Source organism: Gorilla gorilla, chromosome 18 (genome assembly GCF_029281585.2).
Source record: "Gorilla gorilla gorilla isolate KB3781 chromosome 18, NHGRI_mGorGor1-v2.1_pri, whole genome shotgun sequence".
Classification (NCBI taxonomy): domain Eukaryota; kingdom Metazoa; phylum Chordata; class Mammalia; order Primates; family Hominidae; genus Gorilla; species Gorilla gorilla.
Window position 1 is genome coordinate 6,004,090 of NC_073242.2, and position 27,193 is coordinate 6,031,282.

The window sequence follows — 27,193 nt, forward strand, 5'->3', positions numbered from 1 at the left end:
AAATTAGGAAATATGAGTCCTCCAACTTTGTTCTTCTTTTTAAGATTGTTTTGGCTATTCTGAGTCCCTTGCATTTCTATATGAATTTTTAGGATCAGCTTGCCTATTTTTGCAAAATAATAATAATAATAATAAGGTATTGGAATTTTAGTAGGGATTACATTGAATCTCTAGATTGCTTTGTGTTTATTTTTATTTTTTTGAGATGGAGTCTTGCTCTGTTGCCTAGGCTGGAGTGCGAAGGCTCAATCTCAGCTCACTGCAACCACTGCCTCCTGGGTTCAAGTGATTCTCCTGCCTCTGACTCCCGAGTAGCTGGGATTACAGGTGTGTGCCACCCTGCCTGGCTAATTTTCTTGTATTTTTAGTAGAGACAGAGTTTCACCATGTTGGCCAGGCTGATCTCGAACTCCTGACCTCAGGTGATCCACCCACTTCGGCCTCCCAAAATGCTGGGATTACAGGCATGAGCCACTGCACCCAGCCTCTAGATTGCTTTGGATAGTAATGTCATATTAACAAAATTAAGTGTTCCAATCTATGAACACAAAAGGTATTTCCATTTATTTAGGTCTTCTTTAATTTCTTTCAGCCATGTTTTACAGTTTTCAGTGTACTTGCCTTTCTTGCACTTCCTTGGTTAAATTTATTTCTAAATATTTTCTCTTTTGTGATACTAATGTAAATGGAATTTATTTTTGTAGTTTCATTTTTGGATTGTTCATTGCTAGTGTAAAGAAATACAACTCCCATTTGTATATTTATCTTATATCCTGACATTTTCCTAGGCTCATTTATTAGCTCTAATAGCTTTTTGTGGATTCTTTAATGTTTTCTATATATAAGTTTATGTGATCTGCCAAGAGGCAACAGTTTTACGTCTTTCTTTCAGTCTCGATGACTTTTTTTTTCTGGCTAATTTCCCTGGCTACAGCTTCCAGTAAAATGTTGAATAAAGTGGCAAGAGCAGACATCCTTGTCTTGTTCCTGATCTTTGTGGGGGAAGCTTTCAGTTTCACTATTAGGTGTGATGCTATCTGTGTTTTTTTCATAGATGCCTTTTATCATGCTGAGGAAGTTCCTTTCCATTCCTAGTTTGCTGAGTGTTTTTATGATGAAAGTGTGTTGGATTTTGTCAAATGCTTTTCTGTGTCTACTGAGATTATCATGTGATTTCGACCCTTCTTTCTGTTAATATGCTATATTACTGCAGTGCAGTTTGACTCTAACAATGGGCTGGGTGTGGTGGCTCATGCATGTAATCCCTGCTCTTAGGGAGACAGAGGCGGAAGGATAGCTCGAGCCCAGGAGTTCAAGGCTTGCCTGGGCAATATAGCGAGACCCCATTCTCCAAAGAAAAAAGGAGAAAAAAAAGACCAAAAAAAAAAAGTGTGACTTTAACAATAGAGTTAGCATAGGCTTCACACATTAGAGGTATAGTCCCCCACAAGATTGCCCCCACTTTGGAACCCACAAGCTTGGAGGTTCCCAAACAAACAAAGCACTTCTGACAAACTGGCTGCAACTGTGGAAGTCCCACTATTCTCTCAGGTTTGTTAATTCACTAGAACGACTGACAGAACTCAGGAAAGTACTATACTTATGATTATAGTTCTATTCTAGAGGATACAATTCAGGACAGGCCAACAAAATAGCTGCATGGGTGGGGTCTGGGAGAGTCCCAAATGCAAAGCTTCTGTGTCCTCAGGAAGTAGCACCCTCCTAGCATATTGGTGTCTATTGGGGTAGCTCACCTAAGCTTTGAGTATCCAGTTTTTATTGGGGTTTTATTACACAAGCATGAATGATTGAAGCATTGGCCACATCATTGAACTCCATCTCCAGCATTCTTTCCACAACCCAGGAAACTCGGAGGCAGGCTGACATCACATAGCTCAAAGCCCCAGCCTTCTAATCAGATGGCTGGTCTTTCTAGTGTGACCATCCCACATCCTGAGTCACCTCCTTAGCATAAACTCAGGTATGACGATGGTGGGGTGGAGATCCACTGTGAGTAACAAAGATACTCTTATTACTCCAGAAATTTTAAGCATTTACAGGCTTCTTTCCAGGAACCAGGGACAAAGGCCAGCCAGTTCTTTATTATAAAAACTGAAACACTGGTTTTTCATGTGTTCAGCCTCCCTTGCATTCCTGAGATAAATCCCACTTGGTTGTGATGAATAACCCTTTAACATGCTGCTGTATTTACTTTTTAACATCATAAGTTTATTTACATGGTTCAAATGCAAAAGCCTTTGTCCATCTCTTTCCCTGAAGGTAATGAGTTTCTGGTGTAAGTTTTTATGTATATGTATACACACAACAAAATGTTCGCTGGTCAGGGTCGGCCTCCCGCCAGGAGCCCTGCATCTCCCTGCGTCCCCTGTCGTTGCAGCTGAAGGGCCTGTCACGTCAGAAGTGCCCTGAAGAAGTCAAGCAGATGCTGCACATCATTGGCCTGGAGGACAAGTGGAACTCACGGAGCCGCTTCCTGAGCGGGGGCACGAGGCGCAAGCTCTCCATCGGCATCGCCCTCATCGCAGGCTCCAAGGTGCGGCGGTGGGACTGGAGGCAGTGGGTTCCCCTCCTGCTCGACCTGGGACTACAGGCACCTGCCACCACGCCTGGCTAATTTTTTGTATTTTTAGTAGAGATGGGATTTCACCGTGTTAGCCAGGATGGTCTCAATCTGCCGACCTTGTGATCTGCCTGCCTCGGTCTCCCATAGTGCTGGGATTACAGGCGTGAGCCACCGCGCCTGGCCTACTTTCTATTTCTTTTTTAAAAAAAAATGGCTGGGCACAGTGGCTCATGCCTGTAATCCTAGCACTTTGGGAAGCCGAAGCGAGTGGATCACCTGAGGTGAAGAGTTCGAGACCAGCCTGGCCAACATGGGGAAACCTCGTCTCTACTAAAAATACAAAAATTAGCCGGGCATGGTGGCAGGCATCTGTAATCCCAGCTACTTGGGAGGCTGAGGCAGAAGAATCGCTTGAACTCAGGAGGTGGAGGTTGCAGTGAGCCGAGATCATGCCATGGCTCTCCAGCCTGGGCTTCAGAGAGAGACCCTGTTTGAAAAAAAAAATTTAAAAATAAAAAATAAAAAAATAAAAATTATTGGGTAATATTTTATACCTGTAAATATATGTTTCATATATGTAATTATGAAGTGTAAATAACAGAATGAGCACTAGTGAACCCTCTATGCAACCTAAGAACTAAGACATAGCGATAACTTTTTACCCTAACCATACTCAACCCCACAACATCAGTTACGTAGTTAACCATTTCTTTCTTCTTGAAACACTCTTCTCTCTTGGCTTCCTTGGCAAAATTTACTCCTTGGGAGTTTTACTCCTACCTGTCTGGCCACTCCCAAGTGGCAGTGGGAAAGAATGGGAGACAAGCAGTGTTGAGAGAGGTGGTTATGAAAAGGTCAGTTAAGAATTCTTTACATTTGAAAGTCCCCTGAGCCACCCTAGTGGAGACATCAAGAAGGCAGTTGGATGTGAATGAAGCTGGGCATTGAGGAGAGGGTCAGCCTGGAAATGCATGGGAGTCATCTGCTTGTAGAAGTATTTAAAGTTGTGGGAAGGGATACAGTCAGGTAGGAAGAAAACATAGAGAAAGAAACAAAGGAGCTTACAAACAGTTCCTGAAGCACTCCTAAAATTCGAGGTTCCACAGAGAGGGACCTTGCAAAGAGCCCTGGAGAAAAGAAGCCTCATAAAGATGAATGGAGAATAAGCACAAATATGTAAAATTGGAATTGAGAATTGGGGGAAAAAACCCATAGATACCAAAAAATTAGAAGACAATATTTTGTACAGTTTTAAACTAATATATTAGAAAACCTGGATATAATGGTAGATTGTCCAGAAAAATAATTTTATTAAAATTGACTCAATAAATACCAAAAAGTTTTTATAAACCTGATCACTTTTATCAAATATTTAAAGAAAATATAATTTTGATTTTATTCAAAGTCTTCCAGAGAACATTAAAAAAATACAGGCTGGGAGTAGTGGCCCATGCTTATAATCCCAGCACTTTGTGGGGCTGAAGCAGGAGGATCACTTGAGCCCTGGAGTTTGAGAACAGCTTGGGCAACACAGGAAGACCTGTCTCAACAGAAAAAAAGAAAGAAAGAGAGAGAAGGAAAGGAAGGAAGGAAGGAAGAAAGAAAGAAAGAAAAGAAAGAGCCAGGCTTGGTGGTGCACATCTGTAGTCCCAGCTACTCGGGAGGCTAAGGCAGAAAAAACGCTTGAGCCTGGGAAGTCAAGGCCACAGTGAGCCGTGATCATGCCACAGTACTCCAGCCTGGGCAAAAGAGTGAGACCCTGTCTCAAAAACAAACAAACAAAATCTCCCTGCTCCTTTTTACTAATATGGGTTAATATAATCTAGCAGATCACTGAAAGAATACTGCATCATGTAGTTCATTGAAAGACTACTATACCATATTGAAAGGATTGTTTGATAGTATCATTTATCAATAAAATTTCCCATAATATGTCAAAAAGAAATCACCATGTATTCATCCACATATAATAATTTACTTAGGAATGCAGATAAGAGCATGGCCAGCTAGGAGAGGCCTGAGTCCTTAACCCCACCTCCCTTCAGAGAGCACAGTGCTGCAGTAGCTGGCCCCAAGTCTGATGCAGCCAGGGCAGCTTTCCCTGTGAGGCCTACCAGGTAAAACCTTGTAATTACCTATAGTCAGGCCTGAAAAATCATACATGGGTTTTTAATCATGAGCCAGACTCCTCAACACACAAATGAAATCTCATCATAAATTTAAAAACAAAAGTCACTTCTGCTTCCAGTCATGATGGAGTAACTGATAAAGAGCATACCCTCCCACTAAAACTTGACAAAAATATATGCAGCCATTTCAGATATTAAGCATTAGGAAGTCCAGGACCATGTTTGATTCTTGAGAGAAGAGAAACACTAAAGAGAGACCTATATTTGCCCCAGCTCTTTGGCTTGGGCACTTTCCAAAACATGGCCCAGAAAAGTTAAGGCAAATTGGGGTGTAGTAGTGAACTTGCTGAGCTGAGAAGGTAGAGATGAGAGGTCAGAGCTCCTGAAGTGTCTGGACTTTGTGGGACTAGGACAGGAGAAGAGAAAGCTGGTAAGAAAGGGAGGGCCCCAAAAGTCTCTGTGCAGGTTCACTTGAATCTGTGGCTGAGGGCTGGGCTGTACAAGAGCAGGCTAAGAGTTCATGGTGCATAGCACAGAGCAGCTACTGTGAGCCTGAGCTGTTGACTCAGCTGGGCTGTTGGCTCTGCTGGGCTGTTGACTCAGCTGGGCTGTTGACTCTGCGGGGCTATTGGCTCTGCCTCTTAAATAGTGTGGATACTTCCTTTTTCATGAAAGATGGTTGACATTTGTAGCTGAGCAGCTTCATTTGCCTGCTTCCTGCTTGTAGGAGGTTGACTAGAGGCCACTTTTCACTTTGAACTCTCTCTGTCCTTTTTTGTGTAAGCTGATACAATTTATTTAAATACTTTGTAGGTTTCCTGTGTATCACATTATGAAATACAGTTTGTTAGACTATGGCCACACTCACAATATCTTCAACACAAGTCTGTCTACCTTGGGCTGAGAGCCATGGTGATATGGGACAACACCGTTATGATTTTAATTTTTTTAAATTATTCTATTTTTTTGAGATGGAGCCTCACTCTGTCACCCAGGCTGGAGTGCAGTGGTGTGATCTCGGCTCACTGCAACCTCCAGCTCCTGGGTTCAAGTGATTCTCCCACCTCAGCTTCCCGAGTAGCTGGGATTACGGGCGTGCACCACCACACCCAGCTAAATGTTTGTTCTTTTTTAGTAAAGATGGGATTTCACCATGTTGGCCAGGCTGATCTCAAACTTCTGACCTCAGGTGATCCGCCTGCCTCGGCCTCCCAAAGTGCTGGGATTACAAGCATGAGCCACCGTGCCCAGAACCATTGTGGTTTTTAAAAGCTTTTGTCCAGATGATGAGAGTCTGTGAGCAGTGGTATGTGTGCTGCTAAATATTTAGCTATTCTCCATGAAAAAAAGTATGCATATATATGTATATAATTGTATTATAAATTTTACTGATATAAAGAATGTGTAGCACACAATTTACAAATCATGATAAAATATACAGTATTTATTGTAACTTTCATTTAGCCAATTTAGTCTCACAGTACGTTTATGTTGATGTTTGCCAAACTCTCATATTCATAGTCAACTATGGTTGCAGTTCAGCTATTATTTGCCAGGTTTTTTTTTAATGCTAGTCATCATATAATGGCATGACATTCTTTTAAACATTCTAACACTTTCTTGAGTCTAAACAGCCAACAAGACAATTAGTAAGACCTGATTTGCAGCTTTTGCTGATGTCTGTGGTGTAAATACTCCCACCACAGCCAATTTCATGTTACCAGAGTGAAATTACTGAATGTGGCATTGGGAAGAAATGTTCAGTAACACTCTGTAATATTCCTACCCTAAAGACACAATAGAGTTAAATAACCTCAAGAACATAGATAATAGTATTAAATACAATGGAGTAAAAGAATGAGAAATCAGTGAGTTTTAATTAATACCTTCCCTTTACTGTGATTCATTAATTTTAAATTTATATAACAATTTTTTTAGATGGTTGTAACAACCAGCTCACAGAATTTCTGAAAATTTAACAATTGGCTCTCAAGAGCTTGTATAAGTCAGCTTCAGCACACCACATTTGAGAGGTGCACTTTTAAACCTTTCTGAGGTCTTGACAAAGGACCTTATAGCTGCACAGTTAATCTGATATTTATCCTGAAAAAGTATTTTATTGGCATCATTTTGGCTTTCATTTTTGTTCTGAGAAAAATGAGAACCTTTTCCAAACTGGAAATACTGTCCTGGGCTCGCTCGCGCGCTCGCTCTCTCCCTCTCTCTCTCTCTCTCTCTCTCTCTCTCTCTCTCTCTCTCTCTCTCTCTCTCTCTCTCTCTCTCCCCCTCTCTCTCTATATATATATATATTTTTTTTTTCTTTTTGAGACAGAGTCTTGCTCTGTCATCCAGGCTGGAGTACAGTGGCATGATTTAGGCTCACTGCAACCTCCGCCTCCCAGCTTCAAGCTATTCTTCTGCCTCAGCATCCTAAGTAGCTGGGATTACAGGCACCTGCCACCACGCCTGGCCAATTTGTTGTATTTTTAGTAGATGGAGTTTCGCCATGTTGGCCAAGCTGGTTTCGAACTCCTGACCTCAGGTGACCCACCCACCTCGGCCTCCTAAAGTGCAGGGATTACAGGCATGAGCCACCGTGCCTGGCCTTTTTTCTCTAAACTTCTGATGAACATTTGATTATTTCCTTTTTAAATTTATTTCTCTCGTGGTTAAATCATAGGCAGCTATAAGAAACCAGTTGGCACTTTCAACATTATAACTGGAAATCTCCATAGGAACTTATCCACAAGCTCATTAAATACCCTTTCAGTCTTTCTTGTTACTGCAGGTAAGAGTGTTGCCAAACCTTCTGCACCAAATAACATGAGAAATAACAATTTCCTCACTGTTCTTCCAGCCTCTGTCTAGAGTTCCCTTGAGGCTCCTCTTGCCTTCATCCTGCTATCTGGTCCCACAGCCATGCCAGATGTTGTAGGTTTTTATCACAGTGCTTCTGGTGCCAAATTTTGTTTCAGTTGTATACTATATAACAAATTATCCCCAAGTTTTCTGACTTAATATGACAACCATTTTACTGCCGATCATGATTCTGTAGCTTGCCTGGGCTCAGCTGGACAGACATTATGCTCTAAATAATGTTGGCTGGGGCTACAGGTATCTGGGGCCTAGAATGGGTTGGAATATCCGAGATGGTTCATTCTCATGTCTGGGATGATGGTACTGGCTATCAACTGGGAGCTCACTAGGGCTGCTGACTGGCGCACCCAGTACCCCTCCATGTAGCTTCTCGGTGTGGTTTGAGTGTCTCATAGCATGACAGCTGAGTTCCAAGAAGAAGCATCCCAAGAGTGCATGTTTCAAAAGAAAGCAAAGACAGCCACATCTCTTAAGGCCTGGGCTCAGAAATACCAACACAACACTTCCGTTACATTCTATTGCTCAGAACAGCCAAAGGGGAGGGGAAGTAAGCACCACTTCTTGATGTGAGACGTGCCATGCTCAATCAGGGAGGGCAGAAATTGTTAGGCCATCTTCTCAGAGTAGCTACGTCACAGAAATAGAGACAGTGCATAATGAGAGTCAGTACACCAGGAAGACCTAACAGTTGTTTATGTGCATGTGCCTCATAACAGAGCTTCAAAATACATAAAGAGAATGTTGACAAAAATAGATGAAGTCAAAATCCCAACCATTTTGGAGATTATGGTACCCTTTCCTCAGTGATTTATAGAGCAAGAAGACAAAAAACTCACTAAGGATATAAAATATTTTGATAATACTGTCATCACACTTACTTCCTGTAGATAGACACTACAGACTACAGCTGCAGAACACCCATTCTCTCCAAATGCCTATGGAATATTTACCATAATGGATTACTTGGGCCCTCCCCTACCAGCTTCTCCTCTCTTGTCCTAGTCCCACAAAGTCCATACATTTCAGAAGCTCTGACCTCTCATCTCTACCTTCTCAGCTCAGCAAGTTCACTGCTATACTCTGATTTGCCTTTACTTTTCTGGGCCATGTTCTAGAAAGTGCCCAAGCCAAAGAGCTGGGGCAAATATAGGTCTCTCTTTAGTGTTTCTCTTCTCTCAAGAATCAGTCATGGTCCTGGACTTCCTAATGCTTAATATCTGAAATGGCTTCATATATATTTTTGTCCAGTTTTAGTGGGAGGGTATGCTCATGTGAAATAAGTCCAAATAAATTTCAAAAAATTGAAATCATGTGGATTATGATCTCTGACTACAAGAGAATTAAATTAGAAATTGATTACAATAAGATATCTAGATAATTGGCTGGGCGTGGTGGCTCACACCTGTAATCCCAGCACTTTGGGAGGCCAAGGTGGGTGGATCACTTGAGGTCAGGGGTTCGAGACCAGCCCGACCAACATGGTAAAACCCTATCTCTACTAAAAATACAAAAATTAGCCTGGCATGGTGGCGCGCGCCTGTAATCCCAGCTACTCAGGAGACTGAGGCAGGAGAGTCGCTTCAACCCAGGTGGCGGAGGTTGCAGTGAGCTGAGATCGTACCACCGCCCTCCAGCCTGGGTGACAGAGTGAGACTCCATCTCAAAAAAAAAAAAGAGATATCTAAAAAATCCACAAATATTTGAGAGTTAAACAACATACTTCTGAATAACTCATGGGTCAAAGAAAAAGTGGAGGCCGGGCACGGTGGCTCACGCCTGTAATCCCAGCACTTTGGGAGGCCAACGCAGGTGGATCACAAGGTCAAGAGATTGAGGCCATCCTGGCCACCATGGTGAAACCCCGTCTCTACTAAAAATACAAAAATTAGCTGGGCGTGGTGGCGTGTGCCTGTAGTCCCACCTACTCAGGAGGCTGAGGCAGGAGAATCGCTTGAACCCAGGAGGCAGAGGTTGCAGTGAGCCGAGATTGCGCCACTGCACTCCAGCCTGGCAACACAGTGAGACTCCATCTCAAAAAAAAAAAAAAGAAAAAAAAAGTGGAAAATATTTTTAACTGAATGATGATGAAAATACAACGTATCAAAAATTTTCAGATGCTACTGAGGCAGTGCTTAGACAGAAGTATATAGCTTTTAAAAACTTACATTTGAAAAGAAAAGGTGCTTAAAATCATTTACCTGTTTCCAACTGAAAAGGTAGGAAAAGAAGAGAAAATTAAACCCGGATTATGTGGAAGAGAAGAAATGAAAAATATAGGGGGAGAAAATAATGTAATAAGAAACAAAAAGAAAATTGAGGAAGGCCAAAATGCTAAAAAGCTAAAAAGCAAAAAGTTATTTTAAAAGATTAATAAAATTGATAAATTATATTGATAAACCATTAAATGATAAACCATTAATTCCAAGACCATTAAAGAAAAAAAGAAAATTAACTAGCATCAGTAAGGAAAGAACTGCTATAGTTACAGAGCCTAGAGTTACAAAAAGGATAATAATAAAATATCACATGTAAATAAATTAGACACTTTAGGTAAAATGGACTGATTTCTTAAAAAATGCAATTTACCAAAACTTACAAAATGAAGCAGAAAAATCTGAATAACCATATATCTATTCATGAAATTGAATTTGCAATCAAAAGTATTCCCAAAAAGAGAACTCCAGATTCTATGAAACATTGAAGAAAAAAATAATCTCAATATTTTAGAAAATAGAGAAGGAAACACTTCCCAACTCATTTTAAGGCCAGCACAACCCTGATACCAAAACCTGGAAAAGTCCCTATGACAACAGGAAATTACAGACTAATATCCTCATGGACATAGACATAAAAGCCTTTAACAAAACACAAGTTGGGGAGTGGACTTATCTGGAGGCTTTGTTCACATGTCTGTGCCTTGGCATGGATTCAGCCTGGTTTCAAGGTAGTGAGGCATCTTACCTGGTGGCTTGGGGCTCCCAAAGAAATCAAGATACCTGAAGGCTTCTTCTACCCAACATCCATCACTTGCATCGCATCCTCTCAGTCAAGCAAGACACTAAGGCCAGCCCAGATAAAAGGGAATTATAGGCCACCTCTCAGTGGGAAAAGTAGCAAAGAATTTGTAGCTATCATTTATCTACTGTGTTATTCAAGATAAACGAAAACATATGTCCAGACACAGGACACATAGAAGAACATTTATAGCTGCTTTATGCATAAGCATCCTTACACAGGAACAATCCAAATGTCTATCAACAGGAGAATAGATATATTCCTTTTGTTGAATGCTGCTCTGCAATTTACGAGAATGAACTAATGCATGCAACACGGTTTAACCTCAAAAACATGTTACATGGATGAAGCAAGAGATGAAAAGACCATATGATTCCATTTACAGGAAGAGCAAGAAGAAGTAAAACTAATCTAAAATTTAGGACATTTGGTTGTCTGAGGGCAAGAGAGGGACTCATCAAAGGGGACATGGGGGCATTTTGTAGGGTGATGGAATGTTCGGTGTCTTGATTAGGGTGATATTACACATTTGTCAAAACTCATCAAACTATACATGTAAGAACAAGATAGTTTACCTAAATTCTGCCTCAATATTTTAAAATGGATACTGTGATCTTGTTGGCAAGACAGTAGCAATAGCATGAGTACAATTTCAGTAACTGGAAACTGAATGAAGAGCAAGATAGTGAACACACTGAGGGTATGACTGTTGATCATATTCAGTAAATAGTATTTGCTGAATATTTAACACAGGGGGGCTACTTTGCTAAGCATCTTTACATTTTTCTCAATCCTTACAACTTTTTGAATTAGGTAATATCTGTCTTACAGGTGAGGAAAGATTTGGAAAGGTGAAACAACTAGCTCAAAGTCACAAAACTTGTAAGTGACAGAGTCTAGACTCAAACCCAGCCATGATTAGTTTATAACCATTGTCTGCCCACAGGGACACACACAAAGCCCCTGCAGACCTCGTATAGGCATCTGGCATGTGTGTCTGGTTTCTTAAAAGTTGGACACTAGGTTGTGAGAGAATAGAAGCCTTCATTGTAGAACATTATGATGGATTTCTTAATATCACAAAAAAAGCCACGATTCTTTTAATTTTAAAAAAATGGAAAGCATGTTTGAGAAAGGTTTTAACATTAGCAGGCTAAAAGAATTAGCTCCTTTCCTCACTTAAATAGCAATTAAAACCACTCTCTCTGGAGATGAAAGGCCTGAGCTTGAGTCCTGGCTTTTCTGCTTCTGGCTGTGTGGCCTCAGGGAAGTTTCTTAACTTCTCAGCACTGTCCTCAAAGAGCTGTTGAAAGCATCCACAGACCTTAATACAGAGTTAATAGGTAAAAAAGCTGTGAAGGGCCCCTGACATTCACATAGTTATAAAGCTAATGACAAAGCTGGTGTTTGAAAAAATATGTTCTTGACTCCAAAGTCCATGCTTTTTCCCCAGTAGAGAGCCAAGGGCAGTGATGAAAGGGATTCACCTTACACCTTTCAGGACTAAAACCATTTCTTTCCTTCCAGGTTTGAATCTCTATTTACTGACTTGGAACTGAGGCAGGGAGAGCTGGGCATCTCCAGCTTTGGGGCCTCTGTCATGACCATGGAGGATGTCTTCATAAGGTAAGCACATATAAAACTGTAAGACTCCAAGGTTCTTAGGGTTGGAAGGGATCTTAAAGGTCATCTGTCTAAACATTGCCTGATGCTTGAATCTTTTCTGTAGCAACTTCACTGAATGGCCTTCCAGCCTCTGACTAGTACTTCCAATAATAGGGATACCTGAATCTTGGCTCACTGCAGCCTCTGCATCCCAGGTTCAAGCAATTCTCCTGCCTCAGCCTCCTGAGTAGCTGGGGCTACAGGCGCCTGGCACCACACCCGACTGATTTTTGTATTTTTAGTACAGATGAGGTTTCACTATGTTGGCCAGGCTGGTCTCAAACTCCCGACCTCAAGTGATCTGCCTGCCTCGACCTTCCAAAGTGCCTGAGATTACAGGTAATTTTTGTATTTTTAGTAGAGATGGGGATTCACCATGTTGGCCAGGCTGGTCTCGAGCTCCTGACCTCAAGTGATCCACCCACCTTGGCCTCCCAAAGTGCTGGGATTACAGGTATGAGCCACTGCACCTGGTCTTTAAACAAATTTTATTGATACATAATGTGCATATGTCTGGGATACATGTGATATTTTGATACATGCATATTCTACTTGAGACTTGATTGATGTCTGGCTATGGAAATCTTCCATGAGTTTAGAATCCCCAGCTATTATTATCTGTTCATACAGGGCCTCTGCTCAAATATCTCCTCTCGTTTTGGAACTGCAATTAGACATATTAGATCTTATCACTCTACTATGTGAATTTTAACTTTTTAAATATTTTCCAACTCTTTGTCTCTCTGAGCTGCACTCTACGTAATATCTTCTGATCTACATCCAGGTCGTTGATTCTCTCTGCAGATGTGTCTGATGTTCAGCTAAACACTTCCATTGAGAGTATTTTCTTTTTTGTGGAGATGAGGTCTCATTATGTTGACCAGGCTGGTCTCAAACTCCTAGGCTGAAGCTATCCACCCCCTTGGCCTCCCAAAGTGCTGGGATTACAGGCATGAGCCACTGCACACAGCCAGTTTTTTAAATACTTACATTTTTGTTGCAGTATAACATATATACCAAAAGGTATGCAATTATTAAACCTGTAGCTCGGTTTTCATTTTTTGAGTTTTTGAAATTTTTGTATATTCTAGATATAAATCTTTGTCAGATACATGTTTTATGTACATTTTCTTCCAGTATGTGGCTTGCTTCTTAATATTCTTAGTGGTAGCTTTTTTTTTTTTTTGAGACAGGGTCACACTCTGTCACCTAGGCTGGAGTACACTGGCATGATCTTGGCTCACTGCAACTTCCGCCGTCTAGGTTCAAGGGATTCCCCTGCCTCAGCCTCCCGAGTAGCTGGGACTACAGGTGCATGCCACCACGCCCAGCTAACTTTTTGTATTTTGGTAGAGACGGGTTTCACCGTGTTGGCCAGGTTGGTCTCAAACTCCTGACCTCAGGTGATCCGCCCACCTCGGCCTCCCAAAGTGCTGGGATTACAGGCGTAAGCCACCATGCCTGGCCCCTAAATTTTTTTTATAGTTACTGTGTTCTGTATCCTTTCTAAAAAATATTTCCCTACCCTTAGATCACAAAGTCATGCTTCTACTTTTTGTTCTAGGAATTTTATCATTTTAGCTTTTACATTAGGTCTGTGACCCATTTTCTATTAATTTTTGTGTATGGTTGTGTGTGTGTGTGTGTGTGTTCAAGACAAGGTCTCACTCTGTCACCCAGGCTGGAGTGCAGTGGTGTGATCACAGCTCACTGCAGTCTCCAGCACCTGAGCTTAAGTGATCCCACCTCAGCCTCCAAGTAGGTGGGACTACAGATGCACACCACCACACCTGGCTAGGTTTTTTATATTTTGTAGAGACGAGGTCTTGCATTATTGCCCAGGCTGGTCTCTAACTCCTGGGCTCAAGCAATCTTCCCACCTCGGCTTCCCAAAGTGTTGGGATTATAGGCGTGAGCCACAGTGCCCAGCCTTGTGTACGGTTTGATAAGAGTGAAATGGAAAAACATACACTGTTTTTCTTCTGCTCTCACATCACAGCAATCAACACAGAAGACTTCTATTGCAAAATGTGTGGGAATTTCCCGCCAACAGCAAGCAAGCAATCAGTTCTGCAGCAGACACCAGCTAAGTGTCCTCCAATTCAATTCTGACACTATTTGCAGATAGCACCAGATCCCACAGGTCGAGGGCCAGGTTCCACAAGACTTCTCACTTCCAGTGTCAATCACAAGCCCCAGGTTGTTTTACCTGTCCTTTATTTATTTATTTATTTATTTATTTATTTATTTATTTATTTATTTATTTATTTAATTTATTTTAAGAGACAAGGCCTCACTATGTTGCTCAGGCTGGTCTCTATCTCTTGGGCTGGGCTCAAGTGATCCTCCTGCCTCAGCTTCCTGAGTAGCTGGGATTACAGGTGTTAGCTACCACACACTTACCTGTACTTCTGACCGACCAGCTGTAAACTAGCGATCCTATTACCCCCTCCTTAGGTTCAATTAATTTGCTAAAGTGGCTCACAGAACTCAGGGAAACACATTTCCCAGTTTATTGTAAGGATATTACAAAGGATACAGAAGAAGAGACGCATAGGGTGAGGTATGTGGGAAAGGGTATGGAGCCTCTGTGGCCTCCCCGGGTGTGACACCCTCCAGGAACCTCCAATTGTTCACCTATGTGGAAGCTCTTCTTGGGCCTTCTATGGAGACTTCATTGGATAGGCATGACTAAAGCATGGACAACTGTGTAGAAATGAGACTGGACAAAAAGAGTATGATGTAATACTAACAGTCTGAGTGGGGAAACGCAGCAAGGCCTGTCTGTTCAGATCCTTCCTGGCCTCTCTGTGCAGCGTTCTTTCCCCCAGGGTATGGTATAGGACACCTTCTAAAATGGGGGGGTCTTATGACCTACAATCAGGCAAGATGGGTCAGAGAATTTCTTTATGGCCAGTTCCAAGACAGAAAGATGCAGGAAGATTATATTTTTAGTTTCTGTGGACTGCCTTGGGGAGAAATAACAGCTACACGAGTTACGGGCCAGGAACTATGAACGAAAACATATTTTATTGACCCGTGTGATATAATGATACCACTGCCTCGTGATAACGATATATCACAGGGGTTGAGGCTCATTTTCTTTCACATGAGTATCCAGATGGGACAGACTATTTGTTGAAAAGACTTTTTTTTCCACATTGAGTTGTTCAGATGCCTTAACCAAAAATCAGTTGACTGTATGTCTCTACATTCCCTCTTCTGTTTCATTGATCTGTTTGTCTGTCCTGTGCTAGTACTGCATTGTTGAGATTGCTGTAGCTTTGCAGTATATCTTAAAGTCAGGTAGTATATAGTTCTCCCAGCTTTATTCTGTTTTTTGAAGATTGTTTTGGGTATTGTAGATCCTTGACATTATCATGTAAATTTTAAAATAAACTTGTCAATTTCTTAAAAAAAAAAAAAAGAACCTGATGGAAATGCTGTTTCATTTGTAACGATGTACCACCCTAATGCAAGATGTTAAAAACAGGGAAATGGGGCTGGGCACCGTGGCTCACACCTGTAATAACAGCATTTTGGGAGGCCGAGGCGGGCAGATCACCTGAGGTCAAGAGATCGAGACCATCCTGGCCAACATGGTGAAACCCTGTCTCTATTAAAAATACAAAAATTAGCTGGGTGTGGTGTCTCACGCGTGTAATCCTAGCTACTCAGGAGGCTGAGGCAGGAGAATCGCTTGAACCCAGGAGGCGGGGAGGTTGCAGTGAGCCGAAATTGCACCATTGCACTCCAGCCTGGCAACAGAGAGAGACTCCGTCTAAAAAAAAAAAAAAAAAAAAAAAAAAAATAGGGAAATGGGGGTGGGAGGAGATGTGTATATAGGAAACTCTCTGAACTTTCTGCTCATGGAAGTAGATGCCCCAGCCCCAGTCAAGCCTTCAAGGGACTGCAGCCCTGGCTAATAACTTAACCGCAGCCTCATGAGAAATCTTAATATAGAAACACCTAGCTAAGCCACTCTCAAATTCTAGACCCCCAGAAACTGTGTGAGATAATAAATTTTACTGTTGTTTTAAGCTACTAACTTTTGGGATAATCTAACAGCATTAGATAACAAATACACCATGTTTTACAGAACCATACTGAAGGAAAAAAGTCAATTTCCTGGGTTATTTTGGTGTGACAAATTCTTAGTAGAATGATGGCCCAAAGCCTTTGACTAGAAATAGTTTCCTGGCACATTGACACTTTGCTGCCAACCGAACACATCTTTTTGCCTAGAGCAGGGGTCAGCAGACTTTTTCTTAAAGGGCCACACAGCCGGGCGCGGTAGCTCACGCCCGTAATCCTAGCACTTTGGGAGACCAAGGTGGGCAGATCACGAGGTCAAGAGATTGAGACCATCCTGGCCAACATGGTGAAACCCCGTCTCTACTAAAAATACAAAAATTAGCTAATTAGCTGGGTGTGGTGGCCCGCACCTGTAGTCTCAGCTACTCCAGAGGCTGAGGCAGGAGAATTGCTTGAACCTGGAAGGCAGAAGTTGCAGTAGGCTGAGACAGGGCCGCTGCGTTCCAGCTTGGCAACAGAGTGAGACTATGTCTAAAAAAAAGGACCACATAGTAACTATTTTATGCTATATAGGCTTAGCAGCATAATCAAGGATATTATGTAAGTAATTATATAACTAGTTCCAGGCCAGATACAGTGGCCCATGCCTGCAGTCCCAGCTACTTGGGAGGCTGAGGCAAGAGGATCCCTTGAGCCCAGGAATTTGAGGCGGCCATGAGCCATGATCACCACTGAAATCCAGCCTGGGCAACAAAGTAAGACCCAGGCTCTATTATTTAAGTGTGTGTGTGTGCATACACACACATACTGTATACTATTTATATATATATGATTATATATACTTATATATACACGGTAAATGTATATATAATATCTATATATACACGTGTGTGTATATATACATATGTAGTATGTGTATATATATAGTATGTGCGTGTATATATACATATGTAGTATGTGTGTATATATAGTATGTGCGTGTATATATACAAATATTAGTATATGTATTTTACATATATATTACATTTTATTATATAGTACATATATACTTTACATTATACACATATATAGTGTGTGTGTATAGTATATATACACTTTACATACACATATTAGTGTGTGTGTGTATATATACATATACTTTAAATATATTTGTGTATGTACATACCTACACACACATATTGGTTAGTTAACTCAGTACTTGGGACTTATTTAAGACTTTGCGGCCAGGCGCGGTGGCTCACGCCTATAATCCTAGCACTATGGGAGGCCAAGACGGGCAGATCATGAGGTCAGGAGATCGAGACCATCCTGGCTAACACGGTGAAACCCTGTCTCTACTAAAAAATAGAAAAATAAAATTAGCCGGGCGTGGTGGCGGGTGCCTGTAGTCCCAGCTACTCGGGAGGCTGAGGCGGGAGAATGGCGTGAACCCGGGAGGCAGAGCTTGCAGTGAGCCAAGATCATGCCACTGCACTCCAGCCTGGGTGACAGAGCGAGACTGCGTCTCAAAAAAAAAAAAAGACTTTGCTAGACAGTTTGTAGCCAGTATATACTATATATATATATATATATATATATATATATATATATATACACATGCACACACACATACACACACAAGTATATATTTGTATATGTGTGTTTCAATGTTTATGGTTATGTTAGATCATTATATAATTACATAATATCCTTGATTATGCTGCTAAGCCTACATAGTGTAAATATAACATATATATAGCTCAGAATCAACCGTGGTTCATTCTGAACTCAGAATCTCTTGGGCTGGATATGGCCCACTGGCCATTGTTTACCAATTCCTGGCCTAGAGTCTCAGCAGAACTCTGTTTTATAATTTTCAGTTTTGCTTATGAAATAGATATTAAATAATGTATCATTTTGTTTTAATTTGCATGTAGAATCTTTTAGGGAAAATGACAAAATCTATTCATACTAGTGTTGCCTCAGTTATTTGGAAAAGCCATTGGTTAGTTAACTCAATACTTAGGACTTATTAAGACCTTGCTATCCTGTTTATAGCCAGTATATACTTGCTACCCACTATATATAATCTAGCTTTTTTTCCTCATTATTCTTATCCTTTTTTTTTTTTTTTTTTTGAGACGGAGTCTTGCTCTGTAGCCCAGGCTGGAGTGCAGTGACACAATCTTGGCTCACTGCAACCTCCGCCTCCTGGGTTCATGCCATTCTCCTGCCTCAGCCTCCTCAGTAGCTGGGATTACTGGCACCCGCCACCATGCCTGGCTAATTTTTTTGTATTTTTAGTAGAGACAGGGTTTCACCGTGTTAGCCAGGATGGTCTCAATCTCCTGACCTCGTGATCTGCCCGCCTCGGCCTCCCAAAGTGCTGGGATTACAGGAGTGAGCCACCACGCCTGGCCCATTATTCTTATCCTAACTTAGTTTTTTCAAATATCATATTACTTTCATTCTTTAAATCCAAACAAAATGAACTTTGCCATGATTTTAAGAATTTGTTTTTGCTTTTGGTTTGGTTTAGGGTTTGTATGTTGGCAGATGCCAGTACAGCTGTCCCAAACATCAAACATCCCTCTATCCATCCCCAGCCCTGCTTAGCAGAATTCCTGTTGACAGAATTAAACATCTTCATTCGAGGACCTTCTCAGTATGGACTGGGCTGCCAATCACACCAGACACTGGGGTAAGTAACTATTCAAAATGTGTGCGAGAAAGCACATATTGGTTTAATTCTTGGAAATATGCTGTCATTCTGTCAAGAAGTTACATCAGCCTTTTACAGGGTTTTAAGAAAAAACATGCACATTTTAGGCATAAAAGATTGGCTGTGCCAGGTTTTGGCACTATCACAGTCTCTGCTGTAGTTCAAAGGCGAAGGGTGATGGTCTGGACAGGATTAACCCAGTGTAAGAAGGGATCATAAAAGATTATAGTAGAGGTCTTGGCCATTCCTCTGACCAGGAAGAAGATAGAATAAAAGTACTAAATCTGCTGGCCAAAAAGCATGTATCTTTCACTATGAAACAGATCATGTATTATATCACTTGGAATTTAAAATTTTTAAAAATACATCCTTATGAAATATATGGACAACCTGTAATGTTCTTTTAATGTTGAAAAAAGGATATTGGGCTGGGCATGGTGTCTTACACCTGTAATCCCAGCACTTTGGGAGGCTTGGGAGGCTGAGGTGAGTGGATAACCTGAGGTCAGGAATTTGAGACCAGCCTGGCCAACATGGTGATACCCTGTCTCTACTAAAAAAAAAAAAAAAAAAAAAAAATATATATATATATATATATATAAATTAGCCTGGCATGGTGGTGGGTGCCTGTAATCCTAGCTACTCGGGAGGCTGAGGCAGGAGAATTGCTTGAACCCTGGAGGCGGCGGTTACAGTGACAGTGAGCCAAGGCTCTAGCGTGGGCGACAAGAGCAAGACTCCATCTTAAAAAAAAAAGAAAAAGGAATATTGGTTTGTGGCCGGGCACAGTGGCTCATGCCTGTAATTCCAGCACTTTGGGAGGCTGAGGCAGGCAGATCACCTGAGGTTGGGAGTTTGAGACCAGCCTGACCAATATGGAGAAACCCCATCTCTACTAAAAATACAAAATTAGTTAGGTGTGGTGGCACATGCCTGTAATCTCAGCTACTGGGGAGGCTGAGGCAGGGGAATTGCTTGAACCTGGGAGGCGGAGGTTGCAGTGAGCCGAGATCGTGCCATTGCACTCCAGCCTGGGCAATGAGAGCAAAATTCCGTCTCAAAAAAATATATATATATGTATATATTGAGGTTCATTTTATGAAGTGTTCTTGATTTAGCTATCCACAAGTATTAATGTAAAATAAGACTGACTTTTATGGGTTAGTCAAGAGATTAACTTTATTGTTTCATAACCTTGAATCACACAATTACTAGGAAGCTGTCATCCACTGAGCCTCCAAGTTGGGAAAGGTCTTGGGGTCAACTAAGTCAGCCACCTGTCTCATACAGGAGGCAAAATAAGACCCCATCTCTTAAAAAATAAAAAATTAGCCAGGCGCGGTGGTGCACACCTCTAGTCCCAGCTACTAGGGAGGCTGAGGCAGAAGGATCACTTGAGCCCAGGAGGTCAAGGCTTCAGTGAGCCAAGATCACACCACTGCCCTCCAGCCTGGCTGACAGAGTGAGACCCTGTCTCAAAACAAAACAAAACAAAACAAAACAAAACAAAACAAAAATCATAAGTTCAAAGAGTTCTGGCCGGGTGTGGTGGCTCACGCCTGTAATCCCAACACTTTGGGAGGCCAAGGCAGGTGGATCATGAGGTCAGGAGATCGAGACCATCCTGGCTGATATGGTGAAACCCCATCTCTACTAAAAATAAAAATAAAAAAAATTAGCCGGGCATGGTGGCAGGCGCCTGTTGTCCCTCAGCTACTTGGGAGGCTGAGGCAGAATGGTGTGAACCTGGGAGGAGGAGCTTGCAGTGAGTCAAGATTGCACCATTGCACTCCAGCCTGGGCGACAGAGCGAGACTCCGTCTGAAAAAAAAAAAAAAAAGACTTCTAACTTGAAGCAAATTTTGAATATAATTGAAAAATTAAGGCCGGGAGCAGTGGCTCACGCCTATAATCCCAGCACTTTGGGAGGCCACGCCTGTAATCCCAACACTTTGGGAGGCTGAGGCGGGTGGATCACGAGGTCAGGAGATCAAGACCATCCTAACTAACACGGTGAAACCCCATCTCTACTAAAAATACAAAAAATTAGCCGGGCGTGGTGGCGGGCACCTTTAGTCCCAGCTACTTGGGAGGGTGAGGCAGGAGAATGGCATGAACCCGGGAGGCAGAGCGTGCAGCGAGTCAAGATCGCGCCACTGCACTCCAGCCTGGGCGACGGAGCGAGACTCCATCTCAAAAAAGAAAGAAAGAAAGAAAGAAAGAAAGAAAGAAAGAAAGAAAGAAAGAAAGAAAGAAAGAACAAAAGAAAGAAAAGTTAGTTATATGTAGTATCAGGGAGTGCAAATGGGCATGAGCCAGGGGCCACTTCAGTGCCTCCAGCTTCTATCTGTGACCATGTTAATGGTGTGTTTCCCTTTTATTTTTTTATTGTAGTTCAGTCTTCTCTGCCAACAATTTTATGCCATGCTCCTGAAAAAGGTCACATATTCTTAACACAACTGGATGTTGATGTTATCAGTACAGATCCTGGTCCCTCTGGTGATCATCATGTTAAGCCTCACGTTCTTCAGCTTCAAAGAAAGAAGCATAGAAAATGTCCCATTGGAGCTGACTCTGAAAACATATGGTCAGACCATTGTTCCTTTCTTTATTTCTCAGAATTCCAGGCTGGATCCTCAACTTTCAGAACGCTTTGCAAATATGCTTATGGTTGAGGGACAGATTCCTCTGGAGGTCCTAGGTAAGTATGTACCAGGCCCAGGAAAATGGGGCATGAAACAAGCCTGTTGTTCTTTGTAGTGAAGCCGTGTGCTGGTGGGCCACGTGGTGCTCTCTGAAGTTAGAAATAAATAGCCAGAAATCTCAGAAAACCGTATTTCAAACCCCAAATGACAGGAAAGGTAGAGTCCCTAGAAATAAGACCAAGTATGTGTCTTTCTAGGAATGAAATCATGCCCCCAATAAAATTATAGGGGTGTGTGTGTGTGTGTGTGTGTGTGTGTGTGTGTGTGTATGTGTTTGAGATGGAGTCTTGCTGCAATGCCCAGGCTGGAGTGCAAGGGTATGATCTCGCCTCACTGCAACCTCCACTTCCTGGGTTCAAGCAATCCTCTTGCCTCAACCTCCCGAGTAGCTGGGACTATAGGCACCTGCCACCACACACGGCTAATTTTTGTATTTTTAGTAGAGAAGGGGTTTCACCAGATTGGCCAGGCTGGTCTTGAACTGCTGATCTCAGGTGATCTGCCTGCCTCGGCCTCCCAAAGTTCTGGGATTTCAGGCATGAGCCACTGCACCTGGCCTCCCAAAATAAAATTGATAAACTATTCAATATGTTTGAATTGTATTGAAAGGAGAGCTACACCTTTTTTTTTTTTTTTTTAGATGGAGTCTTGCTCCATTGCCCAGGCTGGAGTACAGTGGTGCCATCTCGGCTCACTGCAACCTCTGCCTCCCGGGTTCAAGCAATTCTCCTGCCTCAGCCTTCCAAGTGGCTGGGATTACAGGTGCATGCCACTGTGGCTGGGTAATTTTTGTATTTTTAGTAGAGAAAGGGTTTCACCATATTGGCCAGGCTGGTCTTGAACTCCTGACCTTGTGATCCACCCACCTCAGCCTCCCAAAGTGCTGGGATTACAGACGTGAGCCACCACGCCCGGTCAAGATCTACACTTCTATCAAGGGAGTTTATGGATGAAGTGGTGATAGATATAAAGAAAACTAGGCAAATGAGAAACGGAGAATGTTATTAACTTCAGGGGGAAAAGTTGTACAACAAACCATAACATACTACTTGGTTCAGTTGTAAATAATTTTTGCTTAGTCATAATAATCTCAAAACTGACTATTGGCCGGGTGCGGTGGCTCACACCTGTAATCCCAGCACTTTGGGAGGCTGAGGCGGGCGGATCACGAGGTCAGGAGATCAAGACCATCCTGGCTAACACGGTGAAATCCCATCTCTACTAAAAATACAAAAAATTAGCCAGGCGTGGTGGCGGGCACCTGTGGTCCCAGCTACTCGGGAGACTGAGGCAGGAGAACAGCGTGAACCTGGGAGGTGGAGCTTGCAGTGAGCCGAGATTGTGCCACTGCACTCCAGCCTGGGCAACAGAGCAAGACTCCGTCTCAAAAAAAACAAAAAACAAAAACTGACTATTGATTTAGCCAAAATTATGATGTAACTCTAGTGGGAGGAAGTCTGTAGGGGTTGTAAGAGAGGATGCTTGTAAGAGAACAAAATCCTTGCTTCCATCATGAAACATCAACAGCTAGGTGATGTGCTGTTTAGCAATGTGGAGAAACACCAGGTAAAAGATGTGAAAAGGGTTGCTTCTGGTGAACAGCCATTGGGGAGGCTCAGGGCTAGGGCAGAGCACTGCTGTTTCTTGTATAGCTATTTGATTTTTAAAATTATATTCATGCATTATTTTGATTAAATAACATTTTAAAGTAATTACTTTTTTAAAATAAAGATTTCAAATGCAGAACATGATGTAACAAAATGGTTGGGATCATAACACCCTGCCTCTCTAAGCCTTGGTTTCTTCATACTCCAAATGGGGAGAAGACAGACTTCACCTCACAGTATCATTGAGTGATTTCCTGAGTGAGTGTTTGTTAAGTGCTTTGCACAGGTGCACCCAGTGAGCACTCAGCCAGTGGTGCTGGTACTATTGTTGTTGTCATTATGATTGAAGGTCCCTTCAGCACTAAAGAGTTTAGATTTCTGGACTCTAGGTGGGTTGTATATTTGACTTGGCACTGTGTGCTGAGAATACAGTAATGAACAGCATCATTACCTGAGGCCTTATGCAGAAGTGATAGTTACAACACAAAGTGACAGTGACTGCTATTGGAATGCTGTGGAATTACACAGACATATCTCAGTCATGGAGGGTCAGAGTAGGCTCCAGAGTAAGAGCCCAAGGTATGAGTAGGCGTTGACCAATAGAAGGGAAAAGTAACCCAGAACATTCCGAACAAGAAGAGCATTTGTAAGCATGGGGCACTGTAAGTCCTTAGGTTTGGCTGGAGCTAAAAGACGTGAGGCTGAGCTTGGATAGTGATGGGCTCTGTAACTCATGTGGAGGAATTTGGCTTTGTCGTGAGGACAGTGGAAAGCCACTGCAAGTTAATTGGTGGGGTGCATTATGGCCAGATGTGTCCTTTCAAACAGAGACTGGAGGTGCCAGATAGAAGGCAAGATCTGGCCAGGTGCAGTGGCTCATGCCTGTAATCCCAGCACTTTGGGAAGCTGAGCTGGGCAGATCACTTGAGGCCAGGAGTTCAAGACCAGCCTGGCCAAAATGGTGAAACCCTGTCTCTACTAAAAATACAAAAATTAGCTGGGCATGCTGGTGCACAACTATGGTCACAGCTATTCGGGAGGCTGAGGCAGGAGAATCGCTTGAACCTGGGAGGCAGAGGTTGCAATGAGCCAAGATGGCGCCACTGCACTCCAGCCTGGGCAATAGAGTGAGACTCTGTTTCGAAAAAAAAAAAGCGAGCTCTTCATTAAGGGCTACATAATCCAGGCACAGATGATGGGATCCAGACCCAGTTGAGGCAGTGGGAAGGAAAGAAGCAGACAATTGGAAGAGACTTAAAAGATTAATAGAGCCAGGCACAGTGGCTCACACCTGTAATCTCAACACTTTGGGAGGCTGAGGCAGGAGGATCACTCGAGCCCAGGAGGTCAAGGCTGCAGTAAGCTATGATCACATCACTGCACTCCAGCCTGGGGAACAGAGCAAGGCTCCCTCTCTAAAAATATGAATAAATAAATAAGATAAAGGAAGAATAGACAAGACTCCAAGAGTGACTGGAATTCAGGGCAGGGTGTGGTGGGAGGAGGCCTGCTTTTAGAGGTCGGTGGAGGTTAGTGATGAAGTACCTAGGAGGAGCAGCAGCTTGTGGGAGACTGACAGTGAGTTCTCCCCACCCCAGTGGGCCTGGTGTGACACTCGTACTGGTGGATATTTTGTTCCCTTCTACGTTCTGTAGATGAGTTCCTCTTGAAAAAGGCAAAAGAGGAGCCTGAGGACTTTGACAAGCTCTACTTAGTGGCAGCTTCCTTTGAAGATGTGGGAAATCACACCATAGTGACAGCGCTGTTCAGCAACCAGGCATACCATTCTTCTGCTCTGGCTCTGGCGCTACTGGACAATTTTCTCTTGAAGTTGCTTTCTGGTGCCAGGGCTTCCATTACCGTAGCCAACCACCCTCAACCTCAGTCAGCCATGGAGGATTCAGAGAATTTCCTGTATCAGTATGTGTGAATTTTCTTCTCTCTATCTACACCTCTGTAGGGTTCCACCCTTTCCCACCTGTTTCTGTCTTTGCTTCTTGTTTTAATTACAAATTGTTATTTTGGGAGATGGTTGTTATTAGCAGTTCCACTTACTCTGCTACCTCTCTCCTTATGTCCCGTCTTTTACAGGGAACCTAAAGGACATTACCGTGTTATCAACTTGCTTTTTGGATTAGCTTTCCTGTCTAGCTCTTTTTCCATGTTGACAGTCAGAGAGAGGCGCGTTAAGGCCAAGCTTGTCCAGTTTATCAATGGAGTTTATGTGGCCACTTTCTGGCTCTCCACTCTGCTACGGGACCTCATCTCCTTCCTCATCCCCCGTCTGCTGCTGGTGGTGAGTGCTGGAGGGTGCTGGGATTCTTCAGCTGCATATCACAGGCAGCTTTTCCTGGGGACCCCTGCCCAGAACCAGAACCAGCTAGGAAGTCTAGGTTGGCAGTTCTGCCCCAGTGGGGACACAGGGTGTGAGATCTCCCTCATCCCTTGGCAGAAGAAGACTCAAGTTCCCAGCTTTGTTAGGAACAGAGGGATCTGCTTCAGGGTCTCTATGTGGCCCCCCCCAAGAATTGCTACTTCAAGCTAGTAAGGGGCAGTACTTTGGGGACATATGTTTATTGTCCAGAAATACCTCACCAGGTACTGATGGGTTGAAGTATTTAATTGTGGTTGCACTGAGTAATTTTCAGCTCCCTGGTTATTTTATGCAGAATGGACCACCTCCTGCTTTGCTCTGCCTGTGTGTTTTGTGAGCATCTCTGAACCCCTTATCACACTACACTGCACCACTGATTTCCAGGGCAGCTCCTGGAACAAGCAGAGTTTAGGGCTTGTTCATGTCTGCATGTGCAGATGAGTAGAAGGGAAGTGCCCATGCAGTATTTCTAACACCTCACTTTTAAAATTGAGATTCTGATATTCTTTCTCAAGTGTTTAGGATTGACTTTTTTTTTTTTTTGAGACGGAGTCTCGCTCTGTCACCCAGGCTGGAGTGCAATGGTGCAATCTCGGCTCACTGCAAACTCCGCCTCCCGGGTTCACGCCATTCTTCTGCCTCAGCTTCCCGAGGAGCTAGAACTACAGGCACCCGCCACCACGCCCGGCTCATTTTTTGTATTTTTAGTAGAGATGGGGTTTCACTGTGTTAGCCAGGATGGTCTCGATCTCCTGACCTCGTGATCCACCTGTCTCGGCCTCCCAAAGTGCTGGGATTACAGGCGTGAGCCACCACACCTGGCCAGGATTGACTCTTAATGACTTTTCCAAATTTTTCCCCTGCCCCTCCTCAGGTGGTGTTTTTATACTATGGTGAAGAAGCTTTTACACACAATGAAAATGTCCTGACCTGTTATCCTGATGTTAATGCTCTATGGCGTGGCTATCATCCCCTTCATCTACTTGGTCAGCTTCTCTTTCACTAACGCTGGCAACGCCTGTGTCAAGCTGACCATCATGCTCACCTTCCTCAGCATCTGCCCCATCAGCCTTGTCTCAGTCACAGGTGAACCAGCTGAGGACTACACAGCACACAGCACATATAGCTTTGATTTTCCCTCCAGCAGCCTCCAAAGTTGTACCCAGGAAAGTCCGTGTCTACTAAAAACCTGTGAGGGAGTGTCCACAGCAGCTGTTGTCTGAAGAGTCCCCCATGTGAATGTCCCACACACACATCTCCAGGAGAATGGATGATTACCACTCACAAATAAAAAAAGGACCTGCAGCTGCATGGATGGATATCAAAGACACAGTGTTGAGCTAAAGAGTAAACACTGTATGATGCCACTAATGAAGCCCACAAACAGGCAAAACTGGTCCTGGTGATGGAATCAGAAAAGTGGTTGCCTTGGGGTTGGGGAGAGGGAGATTGACTAAAAAGAGACTTTAGGGAACTCTCTAGAGTGATGGAAGTGTCCTTTA

At 42.9% G+C, this 27,193-nt stretch overlaps 1 protein-coding gene across 1 annotated transcript in view; it reads left to right on the forward strand.

Moving 5' to 3' along the window:
* LOC101140873 (ATP-binding cassette sub-family A member 17-like) overlaps positions 1 to 27,193 on the forward strand; it is a gene marked incomplete at its 5' end in the record, with an annotated part of 88,263 nt that overhangs the window by 44,337 nt on the left and 16,733 nt on the right. The window contains 9 exon segments of the mRNA XM_063699771.1: positions 2,399 to 2,562; positions 12,133 to 12,231; positions 18,824 to 18,891; positions 18,894 to 18,985; positions 21,400 to 21,706; positions 24,964 to 25,237; positions 25,409 to 25,613; positions 26,566 to 26,622; positions 26,624 to 26,908. Coding sequence (XP_063555841.1) covers positions 2,399 to 2,562; positions 12,133 to 12,231; positions 18,824 to 18,891; positions 18,894 to 18,985; positions 21,400 to 21,706; positions 24,964 to 25,237; positions 25,409 to 25,613; positions 26,566 to 26,622; positions 26,624 to 26,908 — 1,551 coding nt within the window.